Source organism: Nerophis lumbriciformis, linkage group LG03 (genome assembly GCF_033978685.3).
Source record: "Nerophis lumbriciformis linkage group LG03, RoL_Nlum_v2.1, whole genome shotgun sequence".
NCBI classification, from domain to species: domain Eukaryota; kingdom Metazoa; phylum Chordata; class Actinopteri; order Syngnathiformes; family Syngnathidae; genus Nerophis; species Nerophis lumbriciformis.
The window spans coordinates 29,807,330-29,825,000 of NC_084550.2; the positions used below are offsets into that span (position 1 = coordinate 29,807,330).

General features: G+C 40.9%; 1 protein-coding gene across 1 annotated transcript in view; it reads left to right on the plus strand.

Moving 5' to 3' along the window:
- The first annotated feature begins 659 nt into the window (after positions 1-659).
- Positions 660-17,671, plus strand: part of tox (thymocyte selection-associated high mobility group box) — a 60,692-nt gene continuing 43,680 nt past the window's right edge. Inside the window, exon 1 of the mRNA XM_061936670.1 lies at positions 660-1,143. Within this exon, the coding sequence (XP_061792654.1) occupies positions 1,039-1,143 (105 nt within the window). The 5' untranslated portion in view covers positions 660-1,038. The remainder of the gene's footprint in view (positions 1,144-17,671) is intronic.

Here is a 17,671-nt window from a genome sequence, read left to right on the forward strand (position 1 = left end):
CAAGTAGTAGCTCTAACAAGTAGTATGGCAAGGCAGGTTTAAATAGCAGCTGGCTGATTGACACCAGGTGTGGCCAGGTGCCAATCAGCCACAGCTGAGGGAAAACAGCGCTCAGGGAGACAAGCAGGAAACAACCAAAATAAAAGCGCTGACAGGAAATAAAGACAAACACAGAGGAAAAACTAAAACATAACCAAACTGTCAGGGACAAGCCTGACAGTGCATATGTCAGCTGAAAGTATTTTAACTACGCTATTTGATTCTAATTTAAATTTGATTGATGATTGTTATATTTTAGTAATTTAATTTGAATTATGATAATTTTTTTAGGATCTTTTTATTTTGCCTTCTTGTAATTTTCTGTAAAGCACTGAATGTCCTAGTGTACAAATTGTGCTCTTCAAATAAACTTGCCTTGTCGACTTGCTTGAGGAAGCAGATGGCCACTCAAACACTGAGGTCATTGTCTGTATGCTCTTTTGTGCTCAACTGTATGCCTGAATAGAACTGTTATAAAAATGCTGAGAGTTGAAGAAAATATTTATTTGGTGAGCTTCTCAAAATCCCCGGTTAAGCTGAAAAAAATGGACAGCGTTGCTCTTATTTTGATAAGCAATGCAATTTCCGCATCCGTGAAGGCTAACACCGGTGCGCTTGACGGCCAGACTCTTTGTAGGAGTGTGGAGCAAAGAGCGGGACTTCCAGCAGCAGCACGCCGACAACACGCACCCACACGCCGCAGTGCAGCAGCCGTCCAGCCGCTTCTTTCTGCTACAACAAAGGGGAACTTTTCAACTGAGTCTTTTTTATTCGGGCGAGTCCGTTTTTGTACCGAGAAGACATCACCTTTTTTGGAGCATGAGAACCAGCGTGGGGCGCATCCTTCCAACTTTGTAAGCCCGCTTTTTGCCTTCATTTCTCGGCTTCACCTCCACATTGGTTCCCGGAGAGGCTGGCGGATGTGTCAAGGACTTCCACCTTTTTTGAAAAAACAATAATTGCTAAGTAAGGCTAAAGAAGGAGCCAGGGGATAAGTAGATGGATGTGACACTTTACCCGCCTCCTCCGCAGCCTCTGGCCGCCTCAGAGCACACCAGACTGGGGCAGCTCTCCTACCCTGAGCCGCCGTTTGGAAGAAACAAGGTAGGACCAGGAACCTTCTTGTGTTACTATTTGTCTGCAGATGAACGTCACCTTTGCGTCCCCCACACTTTAATTAACTGTCATCTGTCTTGCCCTGTCAATTAAATGCTAATTAATTGCTTTATTGGGCTGAAGTTGATTAAGGCAGCTGCTATGATGTCCTTACAGTAACACATTATAATGCCAGGATAAGGACATCAGCTTTAAACAACATTTGTCCAGTTGGCTTTCTCCAACAACCACACTTTGTTAACTTGTCTCTGACCACAGACTTTGGTCTCTCTCCATCCCGGGGTCAGAGGTCACGGTCACCGACTGTTAGGGTTAGGCTGTAGGGCAATAACACATCTGCCTGCCTGGCTTTATGCAAAGTCTGATATCTCCTTTAACAGTAGTAATTACACCATTCTAACACCATTTTATCTTCCTGCAAATGAATGAGACAACAACATTTGGCACAACTTTCTACAGAATATTTTCTAGCGACAAACATAAAACTGTCATTCATCTTTTCAATTGAAATAGTCCACTAATGAGGATATAAGCTGCACCCACTACCTTTTTAGAAGAAAATATTGTGCCTTTATATAAGCCGCACTGGACTATATTGTGAAATTAGTTATTTACACAGAAATATTTTATAAATGTTTATTTACATACCTTCATTGTTTCCAAGCGGTGTCTGTAACACGGCAGTAAAACGGCCGATCGAACAAAACAGAAGTCATGGTCATGGACCCACTAGCTGTGCAAACTAGCTCTCCAATCAGCTAAACAGACTCGATAACTCCACAGTGACGTTTTGGTGAATTTACTGAGGAATTTCCGGAACTGAAACAATACAAAAAGAATGCCATTGTAAGTTAATAATACTAACACACTCGTAAACTTGTTCGCATAGCTTGATTACATGATGATAGCATGTACAAATATGCATGAGAACACTCCTACAGACATCACACATGGGACGCTTTAGTAAGCAAGAATTGTTTTAGTTATATTGTAAAAGTTACAAACGTTGCTTGGAGTGATGAATGAAAAACGGTATGGATGCTTATTTCCGGTTTGCGGCATTAAAACAGGAAACACATTTTCAACACGCAATAACTGCAGTGAGCGACCTCGTCCAAAAGAGGGCGCCACAGCACAAACAATAACAAACCAATTTAGTCCACTGCTTGGGTTTATTTAACGCAAACTATTGGACACACACATTATGGGCGTTAGCAAGAAAAAAAAATCATAAATAAGCCGCTGCGGTTTAAAAATGTAGGAATAAAGTCGCGGCTTCTAAATGTACTGTAGTCTTTGCATGCTCTAACATCCCTGGAATAAACCTATGCGGACACCATTCCTGGTAATATTAATCAAATGTAGGGATGGGTTCCAAAATTAGTACTTTTATAGGCACTGACTGAAGTCCAGGTGTGGAATCAGGTCAAATCAAACAGTGTCATATTTCATGTGTTCCGCTTGCAGACTAAACAATTAATCAGTCGGCCAAACTCCCACTAAGTAATGTTGCAACTTTTAACGCCAACAAAGCAAGTATGCTTGGTAGAAAACACTCAAACATGAACCAAGGCTCCACGCTTCCAAAAATGTGTTAGCTTGATGCTAATTTACCTTGGATTTTCTGTAGACAGGCTACTATTAGCATTAGCGATTTTACATGGCGACTGTAAACGTTGTCTGTGTGTGTTGGCCCTGCGATGAGATGGCGGCTTGTCCAGGGTGTACCCCTCCTTCCTTGTCCAGGGTGTACGCCTCCTTCCTTGTCCAGGGTGTACGCCTCCTTCCTTGTCCAGGGTGTACGCCTCCTTCCTTGTCCAGGGTCTACCCTTCCTTCCTTGTAAAGGGTGTACACCTCCTTCCTTGTCCGTGGTGTACTCTGCCTTCCTTGTTCAGGGTGTACATCTCCTTCCTTGTAAAGGGTGTACACCTCCTTCTTTGTCCAGGGTCTACCCTGCCTTCCTTGTCCAGGGACTACCCCGCTTTCCTTGTCCAGTGTGTGCCCCGCCTTCCTTGTCCAGGGTGTACACCTCCTTCCTTGTCCAGGGACTACCCCGCTTTCCTTGTCCAGTGTGTGCCCCGCCTTCCTTGTCCAGGGTGTGCCCCGCCTTCCTTGTCCAGGGTGTACCTCGCCTTCCTTGCCCAGGGAGTACCCCGCCTTCCTTGTCCAGGGTGTACGCCGCCTTCCTTGTCCAGGGTGTACGCTGCCTTCCTTTTCCGGGGTGTACTCCGCCTTCCTTGTCCAGGATGTACCCCGCCTTCCTTTTCCAGGGTGTACGCCACCGAGTGCAGCTGGGATAGGCTCCAGCCACCCCGAGAGGGACTAGCGGTAGAAAATGGATGGATAGATGGATTTCATCACCTCCAATTGATTAATTGTAAATATGTCTATTACACATGTTAAATAAGAGAAGAAGAATTAACCAAAACAAAACCAGAAGAGTGAGTAATAAAATAAAATCTTTGAACATATTTACACTTTCACATTGTAAAATGTCTGAAAAGGAGTAGGTAGAAGCAGATTTTATTTAATCTGGAAATCATTTCTAACAAAATTGTTCACTTCCTTTTTGGATGATAAACCCAACCACAAAGAGTGAATAAACACATAGTTAGGGGGTTCATCATCAGAATATGTGATTGATTATTTGTCAATCAGGTTCAAGATTTGTATCAAAATTCTTCTTCCTCGTATTTTGTAAACACTTTGAGTTTGAAGAATTTGGATCATATCTGTACATTGTTTGACTTCTTTGCTTAATCCATCCCATAACTTCATTCCATGTACTGATATGCTAAAGGTCTTAAGTGTTGTGCGTGATATAATTCTTTCAAATTACATTTTCTCCTCTTTTGTTGAGAAGCATTGTTGTACATTCACTTAATTGTTGTACATTCACTTAATTGTTGTACATTCACTTAATTGTTGTATTTTCTTGGCTGGCAGCTTTGCTTTCTGCATCATTTTAATATTTCAATGTCAATATATTTGAGTCAATAAAGAGTTAGAATGTTCTCTATATTCAACGTTGTGGATTATTTAGGGCTGGCCGATAAAACGGTATCAGTATATAACGCCATAGACACATACTCGATATCAGTATCAAATGCATTCGATAAAACGTTGGATATATATTTATATTTTTGGGTGGGACAAAACAAGAAATGATGAAACAAGATTTGTTGCGTGAAGTCAGTCGTGCTCTGGGTGCCCAGCTGAACAGGAAACAGGAAGTGTCACTAAGCAATGGGAGGGAGACGCTAACAGCCAATCAGGTAACAGTGTCAACTACTAAGTTTGGTTGCGCCGTCTTTCTGTCTGGCTGTGGATTCTCTGCATGGAGTGAGGAGAGAAACTTGCTACGTCAACTCACACAACTGCCATCTAGTGTTTCAAAACTGCAACTAGCTTCCAATTTCATGCAATTATTTTACCACCAAACACCTTTTCCACTAAAACATAGCAAAGTTGCGAAGTTGGAAACTGTATTACTATATTTGTCGGCAGGCTTAATATAAGTCATAAAAAATATCAATGATTGATATCAATCAATATAAAAAACGTATATCGTGATACACTTTTCAGCCATATCGCCCAGCCCTTGGATTATTTTTATATAAATATTATTATTAAAATGAAAACTACAACTAAGATGAACGTTTACGATCAAACAGTTGGCATGTGTTGTGCACAATACTTATAGTATAAACACTATGTAGGGCGCAACATAACATGTGGAAAAAGCTACTTCCGAGTTGGACAACATACCATCCACAGCCTATACAGTACTGCCATCATACCATCCACAGCCTACACAGTACTGCCATCATACCATCCACAGCCTATACAGTACTGCCATCATACCACTATACAGTACTGCCATCATACCACCCACAGCCTATACAGTACTGCCATCATACCATCCACAGCCTATACAGTACTGCCATCATACCATCCACAGCCTATACAGTACTGCCATCATACCATCCACAGCCTACACAGTACTGCCATCATACCATCCACAGCCTACACAGTACTGCCATCATACCATCCACAGCCTATACATACTGCCATCATACCATCCACAGCCTATACAGTACTGCCATCATACCATCCACTGCCTACACAGTACTGCCATGATACCAGCCACAGCCTACACAGTACTGCCATCATACCATCCACAGCCTATACCGTACTGCCATCATACCATCCACAGCCTACACAGTACTGCCATCATACCATCCACAGCCTACACAGTACTGCCTGCCATCATACCATCCACAGCCTATACAGTACTGCCATCATACCATCCACAGCCTATACAGTACTGCCATCATACCATCCACAGCCTATACAGTACTGCCATCATACCATCCACAGCCTACACAGTACTGCCATCATACCATCCACAGCCTATACAGTACTGCCATCATACCATCCACAGCCTATACAGTACTGCCATCATACCATCCACAGCCTATACAGTACTGCCATCATACCATCCACAGCCTATACAGTACTGCCATCATACCATCCACAGCCTACACAGTACTGCCATCATACCATCCACAGCCTACACAGTACTGCCATCATACCATTCACAGCCTATACAGTACTGCCATCATACCATCCACAGCCTATACAGTACTGCCATCATACCATCCACAGCCTACACAGTACTGCCTGCCATCATACCATCCACAGCCTATACAGTACTGCCATCATACCATCCACAGCCTATACAGTACTGCCATCATACCATCCACAGCCTATACAGTACTGCCATCATACCATCCACAGCCTACACAGTACTGCCATCATACCATCCACAGCCTATACAGTACTGCCATCATACCATCCACAGCCTATACAGTACTGCCATCATACCATCCACAGCCTATACAGTACTGCCATCATACCATCCACAGCCTATACAGTACTGCCATCATACCATCCACAGCCTACACAGTACTGCCATCATACCATCCACAGCCTACACAGTACTGCCATCATACCATCCACAGCCTATACAGTACTGCCATCATACCATCCACAGCCTATACAGTACTGCCATCATACCATCCACAGCCTATACAGTACTGCCATCATACCATCCACAGCCTATACAGTACTGCCATCATACCATCCACAGCCTACACAGTACTGCCATCATACCATCCACAGCCTATACAGTACTGCCATCATACCATCCACAGCCTATACAGTACTGCCATCATACCATCCACAGCCTATACAGTACTGCCATCATACCATCCACAGCCTACACAGTACTGCCATCATACCATCCACAGCCTACACAGTACTGCCATCATACCATCCACAGCCTATACAGTACTGCCATCATACCATCCACAGCCTATACAGTACTGCCATCATACCATCCACAGCCTATACAGTACTGCCATCTGAGGTCTGATGAAAATAAGATGTAACAATTGGACAGCACAGTTATCATAATCAGCTCATTCTTAAATCTTACATTAAAAAAGTTATTGTCGCACAATTAACATTTATTGTCACACACAAAAGTAAGGAAAATTGGTACCGTTGAGTACGGGTATGGACATTCCCAGGTATCTTGTGAGCGGTAGTCATATGCCACTCTGGGATTGAACAACTTCAAGGAGAAATTCACTTTTTCTGGAATTTTGCCCATCGATCACAATCATTATGAGACACAAAAAGAGAAAAGTTTTTCTCTTTTTTCTGCTTTCTAAGATGTAAAAATCGTCTGGTTCTAGGTGGCTAGCTAGCAATCAATTCTACCTCTAAATCACTTTAACAATATATTCAAAGGCCAACAATACTTTATTTAGGTTGTGTAACATATATAATAACAAACTGTACAACATTGTTATTGTAAGAGTGAACACTGAGGAACTCTTTCTAGCGTACTAACACATCATCATGCTACGGTATTAGCCGTATAATTTAACTACGGCAAAAGATAAGCTAGCTTCTACATCAGCACAAAACATATTTGAGTTGGTAACACACAACACTGTGATAGGACACCAAACTGTACTGAGTGAAAAACATGATCATATTACAGTATCTGTCAAGTATTATTTTATGTTTTGTTTGTACACAGCCAGCCAGACAGTGTGTGGTGTAGTTGTTATAACACACATGATGTGTATCATGATCAATATGAAGTGTAAATCACCTGATAGACAGTGGCGAGAGACGATTTTTTTCTGGTTTATTTGAGTAAGCACTCCATTTTTGTCTAAATAGCATGGTTTCAAATAGCACATTCTGCAGCTTGGAGTCACTTTCACCTCACTCTCTGTCTGCTCCAACGTCTCACTCTTCCTTCCTGCTCGCTTCTAGAAGCAGTAGTTCATCCTCAGAAAATTCATTTTCAAAAACATAAGGTTGTGAATGCTCATTTGGCCGAAAATAGTCGTCTTTGTTGTTTGTCACCAAGTCTGCCATGATTAGAACACACATGTGTTTGTTTTCCGGAAGTAGGAACACATTTGTTGCCAGAAGTTGAACGTGTGCTGCTATGGAAACAGAAATCAATGCGCAGAGGATTTAGCTCCGGCAATGATTAAAATAATAAAAATATGGTAAATATTGTACATATTACATATTGTTATGAAGGTGTCTGTTACTACATTATATATATATTTGCAGTGTGTATATTGTACATATTACATATTGTTATGAAGGTGTCTGTTACTACATTATATATATATATATACTTGCAGTGTGTATATTGTACATATTACATATTGTTATGAAGGTGTCTGTTACTACATTATATATATACTTGCAGTGTGTATATTGTACATATTACATATTGTTATGAAGGTGTCTGTCACTACATTATACATATACTTGCAGTGTGTATATTGTACATATTACATATTGTTATGAAGGTGTTTGTTACTACATTATATATATACTTGCAGTGTGTATATTGTACATATTATATATTGTTATGAAGGTGTCTGTTACTACATTATACATATACTTGCAGTGTGTATATTGTACACATTACATATTGTTATGAAGGTGTCTGTTACTACATTATATATATACTTGCAGTGTGTATATTGTACATATTACATATTGTTATGAAGGTGTATGTTACTACATTATATATATACTTGCAGTGTGTATATTGTACATATTACATATTGTTATGAAGATGTCTGCTACTACATTATATATATACTTGCAGTGTGTATATTGTACATATTACATATTGTTATGAAGGTGTCTGTTACTACATTACGCGACGTAAAGTGCGACCACTAACGAATGTAACGGAAGTCTGCTCAGGTGTTAGTTCTCTCTTAGGTGTGTAACTAATATGTGTGGACCCCAAGAGGGCCACTGTGGAATGGGCACAAGTGTGTGCAATGACAAACCAGGACGCGGCAACCGGGCATTAGTCGGCCTTGACCTGTGACCTCAAGGTGTGCTAATTAATGGAATGTGACATATTTACCGTTACAGTGTTGGTCATGGCTGTTATCCTGGCACATGCACCACAAAGGTATGCACTCGGGTGTTGTCAGTGAGTGTTTGCCTCAGAGAAAGGTAGAGATGGAAGATAGGCCGTGGATGGAGAGCCAGCAGCGTGGTTGGGGGTAGGGAAGTAGAGAAAGAGAGAGAGCTAAAGAAAAAGTGAGCGAGAGGCTTGTTGGGGGTAGGGATGTTGCAGATGAGTGTGGTTGTAGTGGGGGTGGGGTTTGTACTATATTTCTCTCTTTTGATTCATGGCTCTGTCGGCCTGATAGACCAGCTCAAATTACCGTGCAGAGAACATAGAGGAAGAAGGAGACAAATCAGGGGAAAAACTCAAGGAAAAAGCGAGCCAAAGCAGAGTAAGGTGGTGCAAAAAGAACAGAGAGGTGTGGCCTCCAGATGTGTTCTTGTGAAGATGCACTGCCACTTTGCTGGAGTGGAGAACACGCTCTGCACCAGTACAAGTTCCATTAAGGAGTGGAGAACACACTCTGCACCACTACAAGTTCCACCAAGGAGTGGAGAACACGCTCTGCACCAGTACAAGTTCCACCAAGGAGTGGAGAACACGCTCTGCACCACTACAAGTTCCACCAAGGAGTGGAGAACACGCTCTGCACCACTACAAGTTCCACCAAGGAGTGGAGAACACGCTCTGCACCAGTACAAGTTCCACCAAGGAGTGGAGAACACGCTCTGCACCAGTACAAGTTCCACCAAGGAGTGGAGAACACGCTCTGCACCACTACAAGTTCCACCAAGGAGTGGAGAACACGCTCTGCACCAGTACAAGTTCCACCAAGGAGTGGAGAACACGCTCTGCACCAGTACAAGTTCCACCAAGGAGTGGAGAACACGCTCTGCACCACTACAAGTGCCACCAAGGAGTGGAGAACACGCTCTGCACCACTACAAGTTCCAACAAGGAGTGGAGAACACGCTCTGCACCACTACAAGTTCCACCAAGGGTCACGTGTCGCGACCTTACGTCCGAGAAGCAGGACGTGTCAACACAAATGTCTAAATGATGGGATCACTAATGTGCTGACGAGTCAATCTGCGTGTCCAGTGTACAGCTGCCATCTGCAAGCCACCTTCCATGGTTTGAAGAACTAGACCTAGATCTACTTTTTAACCGCATCCTAGAGTCGTGGACAAAAGTGCTTTTAGTTAAAGGCCCTGAAGACTAGATTTTACACCAACACAGTCCATACAATATCTGGGCGAGCTGACTTTTATCCCACATAATAAAAATATGACAAACATAGGATGCATGGTCTTAGAACATAGGCAGAGTCAGCACATTACAGCAGTTTTAAAGTCGCTGCATTGGCTCCCCGTCTGCTTCAGGGTCGATTTGATAGTTGTAATATTAGTTTTTAAATGTCTTCTTGTCTATCTGACCTGTTCTTACCGTAGGTCCTCTGGCACCTTTATCCTTACCAAATACCAGAAGAAAGGTGAGGGGGCATTTAGCCACTATGGTGCACACCTGTGGAACCACCTGCCAGAGAGCCTCAGGACTGCAGAGAGCGTTGAAATCTTTTAAAAAAGGCTAAAGACACATCTTTTTAATCAGTCTTTTTAACAATCATGTTTTTTTTTTGTTTTTTTTATTGTGTTGTTTTCTGTCTTAATCACTAATATTTCTACTATTATTCTCTCAATGTTATGCTCTTATTTATTTATTAATGTAATATTTATATTAATTGTATCTTAATTCTTATTTTATCATATGTTTTATACTATATTTTTTTAAATGACGAGTGTGTGTGTGTGTGTGTGTGTGGTCTCTTCTTTTCTTCTATTATTATTAATATGTTTTGCTTATTTTGTTTTGTTTTGAACAGCAATCTGTTTGCCACTTGCTTGTGTATGAAAAGTGTGATATAAATACAGTTTGATTTGAAACTTGCTGTCCTATATTGTTTGTTTTAGTTTTAAAGGGGAACTGCACTTTTTTTTGGAATGTTGCCTATTTTCACAATCCCTGTGTGAGACAAAAACACGCATGTCTCTTTTTTTATGCATTGTAATTTGTAATATACGACCATAAAGTCCTCTAGAAAAGCGCCAACAGTACTCTGTTTACATGCCGCGACCTGACTATTAACCAAGTATTAGCTGCGTGGGTTCCCTCCGGGTACTCCGGCTTCCTCCCACTTCTAAAGACATGCACCTGGGGAAAGGTTGATTGGCAACACTAAATTGGCCCTAGTGTGTGAATGTGAGTGTGATTGTTGTCTGTCTATCTGTGTTGGCCCTGCGATGAGGTGGCGACTTGTCCAGGGTGTACACCGTCTTCCGCCCGATTGTAGCTGGGATAGGCTCCAGCGCCCCCCGCGACCCCGAAGGGAATAAGCGGTAGAAAATGGATGGATGGATAGCAACATTGTTATTATTAGAGCTAACGCCTTGTCACAACTAGCTTATGCAGCTGTTGACATACTGAGCCGCTGAGCTGCTGCGTCGCCTCTGAGTTGGTAAAAGTACATTCCAGGTTATAAACCATGCCTATCACTTGTGTAGGAGAAGGTTGGGACTATAAACTGAGGGATTGGTCACCTTTGAAATTCAACATGGCGTGTAAGACATGAAAAGACGCACATTTGCGCCCTCAGGAGCAAAGATTATGATGATTTCATCATCTGAATGGGGAACACATGTCTTCTTGTGCTGAAAGATATAAACATCCCATTATCGTCAGCATGCCAGTGGGAGCAGACATTGTACAGTACGAGATTGTTTTATAATGTTGTTTAGCCCTTCATAAAACTGCTACATGACGCTTGGTGTTTCACTAGAGCTGGAACTCTTATCACTCTAAAACTTGTAGCTCATCCTCCTCATATTCAGGCTCAAAAATGTTGGCTTTTCGTTGTTATTGAAGTAATTAGCAAAGGTTGTGAAATGATTACATGTTATTATGAATGTACCTGTTACTGCAGTACATAAATACCTACGGTGTGTATATAAAATTGATGGATGTTTTTGGATGTTTTGTAGAGCGCCGAGATCGAATCCACATTTTCTGCATTGTTAGCCGCCCATTGCTAGTGTTTATTTACAAATTAGAATGCAAAAAAAAAAAAGAAAGACATCACATAAAGATTGTGATTCCCCCAAAAAGTGCAGTTCCCCTTTAATAATAGAAAGCTCATTTAAGATCTAACTTATTATTATTATTATTATTATTATTATGTACCTTAAAAGAAGAAGACATTTTAGTTTTGCGTTTAGAAATGCTCGGAGACAAACTGAGTGTTCCCAAGGTTGTACAATTCAGAACTCAACCACAAACCCTTTAAAGTCGCACAAAACTCCAACCTCAATTGCTTTTTCTTGTTTTCTATTTAATTTTGTTTTTTTATGACATTTATTCCAAAATAAAGCGCAGTGTCAGCAAGGTGTGTCTTATCAAAACAAATGAGAAGAGAAGAAGAATAAAGATCCAAATAGCAGGCGCTAAACAGCGTGTGCAAACTAAAATGTGTGTACTATTAGTGTGCGTGTTTACCAAGACTGCGTGTGCAACTGATAACAAGTGCAAAAGTGGTGCGGACCGTTTTCTTAAATTATTTTATTTGCGTGTACGAGGAGGCGTTCACCATGGAGACACTCATTTACTGCCCATTCATCTTATCATGTTTTGCTATGTTGTCAAACATGCTATGTTGTCAAACATGCAGCAGACCACTTTTTATGGGCATTTTACAAGCAGTCCTGCATGCAGGAGCCAACTTTTTTTTTAGCTCACTACAGGTGCTGCAGTGTCCTTCCATTTAATGCTTTCAAACCGGAAGTAAAGTGGCGTTTCGTCTTCTAGCCTTCCATAGCGTTCCTACTTGTATGGATTCTTCATCCATCACGCCAAGCAACGTTTGTAAGTTTTACAATATAACTAAAACTATTCTTACTTACTAAAGCGTCCCATGTGTGATGTCTGTAGGAGTGTTTTCATGCATATTTGTACGTGCTATCATAATGTAATGATGCTAGCGTGGTTAGCATTAGCTAGTATTCCAACACATTTACGGTTTGTGTTAGCATTATTAACTTAAAAAAACATTATTTTTGTATTGTTTCAGTCTCACAAATTCCCCAGTAAATTCACCAAAACGTCAGCGTGGAGTTATTGAGTCTGTTTAGCTGATTGGAGAGCTAGCCTGCGCAGCTAGGGGGTCCATGACCATGACTTCTGTTTTGTTTGATCAGACGTTTTACTGCCGTGTTACAGACATCGTTTGGAAATAATTATAGGTATGTAAATAAACATTTACAAAATATTTCTGTGTAAATGACTCATTTCACAACGTATTTATCTGCGACTTATAGTCTGGTGCCGTTAATATATGGGAAATGTTTTTTTTCTTATATACCGGTGCGCTCTACAAAATACGGAAAATAGGCTACATATTCCCATTCCTCGGATTCATACACATTCAATTCCAATGGGGAGCACGTCTCACCAGAACACCGGCTTTTTTCAGGCGACTCTTACGAGGTTCCCTTAGGAGTTTGCTACACCTGTTAGCGGCAGAGAGGCTCATAACTAAAATTTTCGCGCACAACAATTAGCCATTCAAAATTCTCTATTTGAATGGACAGCGCAAATTGTGTTATTGAAAAATGTATACATTGTTATTCCTATGTGAACACACACAAAAGTACGTAAAGTTGGTACTGTTGAGTACCAATACCCATTTTTATAGGTATCGGTAATTGGTACGGTCCAAATGTGAAAGGTGTGTCATTTCTTTGGACTTTGATGCAGTAAACATGAGTAGCAGTTAAGAGTGGATTAGTTAAAGGACGTGGAAGGTTCATTTAATGGTCAATTGGAGTTTTGCCAGACCTAATATCACTACCAGCAATGCGTTTGTTCTATGCTGCAGTACAGGAGTAGTACCCAGGCTGCTTCTTCTTTGGAAACATCTTACATTCTTGTAAACACAGCACATGTAGAGGAGAGTAGTCGTCTATGTCAGCCAGCGAAGTGTGTTGCTGCGATGTCTGGCTACATGTTAGTCCTTGGGAGGACCGGAGACGTAAACATTCTAGCAGTAGGAGTAGTCTTAGTACTATTAGTAGTAGTCAGTGTGAGTTGAATGAGGTGCTTTGTAGTATAAATGCACATGTAAGACCTCTGAGGACGTGTAAAGGTCAATGGCAATGATGCAGGCTGTCAAGGCGGAATAGAAAGACGGAGAATCCCCGACAAATAAAACCTCAGAGAAGAGTTGACCTATTGGAAGAAAAGAAGAATGCTGAGAAAGAAGGTTTCTAATATCTAATAACTCCAAGAGAAGGGCACCAAATAGAGCATTGGCACAGACACCAACTCAGTGGCCTTGTGGTTAGAGTGTCCACCCTGAGACTGGGAGGTTGGGAGTTCAAACCCTGGCCGAGTCATACCAAAGACTGCAAAAAATGGGACCCATTGCCTCCCTGCTTGGCACTCAGCATCAAGGGTTGGAATTGGGGGTTCAATCACGAAATGATTCCCGAGCGCGGCGCACGCTTCTGCTCACTGCTCCCCTCACCTCCCAGGGGGTGAATATGGGGATGGGTCAAATGCAGAGGACAAATTTCACCACACCTAGTGTGTGTGTGACAATCGATGGGACTTTAACTTTACTTGACTTTAACACAAGACTGAAGAAACAACTCTGAGTAATATCAGTTTTACAGCTAAATGTTCTCCACTCACAATCGTCTGTGCCCTGATTGACAGGAGACTCACTTGTCTTCAATCGTCTGTGCCCTGATTGACAGGAGATTCACTTGTCTTCAATCGTCTGTGCCCTGATTGACAGGAGACTCACTTGTCTTCAATCGTCTGTGCCCTGATTGACAGGAGACTCACTTGCCTTCAATCGTCTGTGCCCTGATTGACAGGAGACTCAATCGTCTGTGCCCTGATTGACAGGAGACTCACTTGTCTTCAATTGTCTGTTCCCTGATTGACAGGAGACTCACTTGTCTTCAATCGTCTGTGCCCTGATTGACAGGAGACTCACTTGTCTTCAATCGTCTGTGCCCTGATTGACAGGAGACTCACTTGCCTTCAATCGTCTGTGCCCTGATTGACAGGAGACTCACTTGTCTTCAATCGTCTGTGCCCTGATTGACAGGAGACTCACTTGTCTTCAATCGTCTGTGCCCTGATTGACAGGAGACTCACTTGTCTTCAATCGTCTGTGCCCTGATTGACAGGAGACTCACTTGTCTTCAATCGTTTGTGTCCTGATTGACAGGAGACTAACTTGTCTTCAATCGTCTGTGCCCTGATTGACAGGAGACTCACTTGTCTTCAATCGTTAGTCTCCTGTCAATCAGGACACAAACTTGTCTTCAATCGTCGGTGCCCTGATTGACAGGAGACTCAATCGTCTGTGCTCTGATTGACAGGAGACTCACTTGTCTTCAATCGTCTGTGCCCTGATTGACAGGAGACTCACTTGTCTTCAATCGTCTGTGCCCTGATTGACAGGAGACTCAATCGTCTGTGCCTGATAGACAGGAGACTCACTTGTCTTCAATCGTCTGTGCCTTGATTGACAGGAGACTCACTTGTCTTCAATCGTCTGTGCCCTGATTGACAGGAGACTCACTTGTCTTCAATCATCAGTGCCCTGATTGATAGGAGACTCACTTGTCTTCAATCATCAGTGCCCTGATTGACAGGACAGCAGTCCTGAATGTGCTCCTGAACAGCATTAAGGCTAGAGACTAGACGGATGTAGCAAAGTTTTAGCAAGTCTATGATTTCCAGAAGTTGAAAAGGTTCCTTATCACACCTTAGGCCATACCTCACTCCGAGTTTGTACATTTTGAAGCATCACTGTGGAAGAGCAGGTGAAAATGTGAGGACTGAGCTGCAAAACATGCAAATCGCTATTGATTAGATCTGCAACCAGTTAAATGACTTGTATATATTTAATTGTCTTTCTATTCTGTCATGCGTCACATCAATTTTTGAGTACAATTAAGTTTCATATCCGTGTATATGCAAATGACTTGCTAAGCAATCGTAATTCAGATATAGCTAGTTGTGTGGGCTAATATCCACTTTGCTCAGTCTGTCAATATTTGGTAAATGTCATGAAGTTTAATGTTAAATATCTTCAGGAAACCTTGGTGACGATCAACAGCACAGCAACGTAGTAGGGATGTGCCCACACTCATCAGTATCGAAACATTTTCTTGAAAAAGTACGTGGTCCACCGTGGCCGATTAAGGACTTTCAACCAAGGCCGATCCCTTCTGAGAAATGTTGCATTTATTTTTAGTCCCCCATAGAGGTGGAAATCCTTGGGCACATCTTTATTCCATTACGATTACAATTCAAGAGCTACGATTCCATTAAAAATCGATTATAGATGCATTTTTAATTGATTTATACTGATGCAGTTTTACATTTCTTTTTGTTTCACTAAATTGGCATTCATCACTTGCAACTTTTATAAAGAGTTTATTTGTAATAAGAAACAGTTGAATTAATTCCCATTACATTTATTGAATTCAAGGAAATGTGTGGAAAACCTAAAATAAAGAAGGTGGTCAAGTCTCTCGATCAGCATCTTTATTTTATAACTGTCTTACTTTATATACAGTAAATAGAAAATCGATTATTAACGTTTACTAATTGATTTTAAGATCAGCCATGTCCAAATTGCGAAGCGTCTAAAAATTGTTTATTTATGCCAGCTACCAGCTAATTGTGCATCCGTGCATCCGTAAGTTATTAATGATCACCTCTATTATGAAAAATAAACTGATTTTCTTAGTATCTTAGGTGTCATTATTGAGTATCTGAGTATCATTATCACGTATTAGGACCGGGCTACATATGGTACAAGCCAGGCGAAGTCATGCTAATAGCAAAGCTAGCTAGAAACAACAAAAGAAATGCGTGCTGAATAAACTAAGACGTGTCGATACAAGTCACAGCAGAAAGTTGCTCAGACAATTTTATGAAATAAAGGAGACTAAGGAACTTGTATAAATAGTGTGCTTATATTGATAATAAATACATTGAAACATTTATAGTTGATACATGTGATCAGTATCAGTATTGGTATGGTTTGATGATGGCTATTGGAATGGGCAGCATACGTCCCTGATGGGAACATCCTTACCTCATACTGAAGTCCTCCTCTTAGGGACTATCACAATAATGTTCATCATCAGCATTGTTCACTTTTCTATTGGACAATCCAAGTGTGTCTTAATCCTCCCATGTGTCCTCTCTCAATCACTGAAGTCACTTCATAGTAGATACAGATATCTGGTCTTCCCACACCCAACACTAACCCTTGCAACAACAACAAAATCATCTTATTTAAAGCATGAATGTTCTGCTAATCCTCCACTCTTTATGCCAACTCTTCTATGTGACAGCCTGTAATTCTACTGTAGGCTATAATCATAGATGATGCTCACGATGGCTGGGCTGTAGCCATGGCAAGTAGCCAGAGTAGAAATAGGATTAGCCACTCTACTATGAAAGTAAATGACAGTAAATCTAGCAGTGGAATGTCAACTATCTTTCCTAAAACTACCTGCATTTGTTGTAAATGCATAGAGACACACGGCTTCGGACAGCTCTGACATTGCCTGTGCATTTTTCTGACATGTTACATACAGTACACAACTATACCTCAACCATCTTATACCCTTGCAGTATTTGTATCAGTTATGGTCAGACTGGATGCAAAATATACCTATATATATATATATATATATATATATATATATATATATATATATATATGTATGTATGTATGTATGTATGTATGTATGTATGTATGTATGTATGTATATATATGTATATATATATATATATATATGTATGTATATACATATATATATATGTATGTATATATAAATATATATGTATATACATATATATATATATATATGTGTGTATATATATATATATATATATATATATATAAGGGTTGCAACTAACGATTAATTTGATAATCGATTAATCTGCCGATTATTACT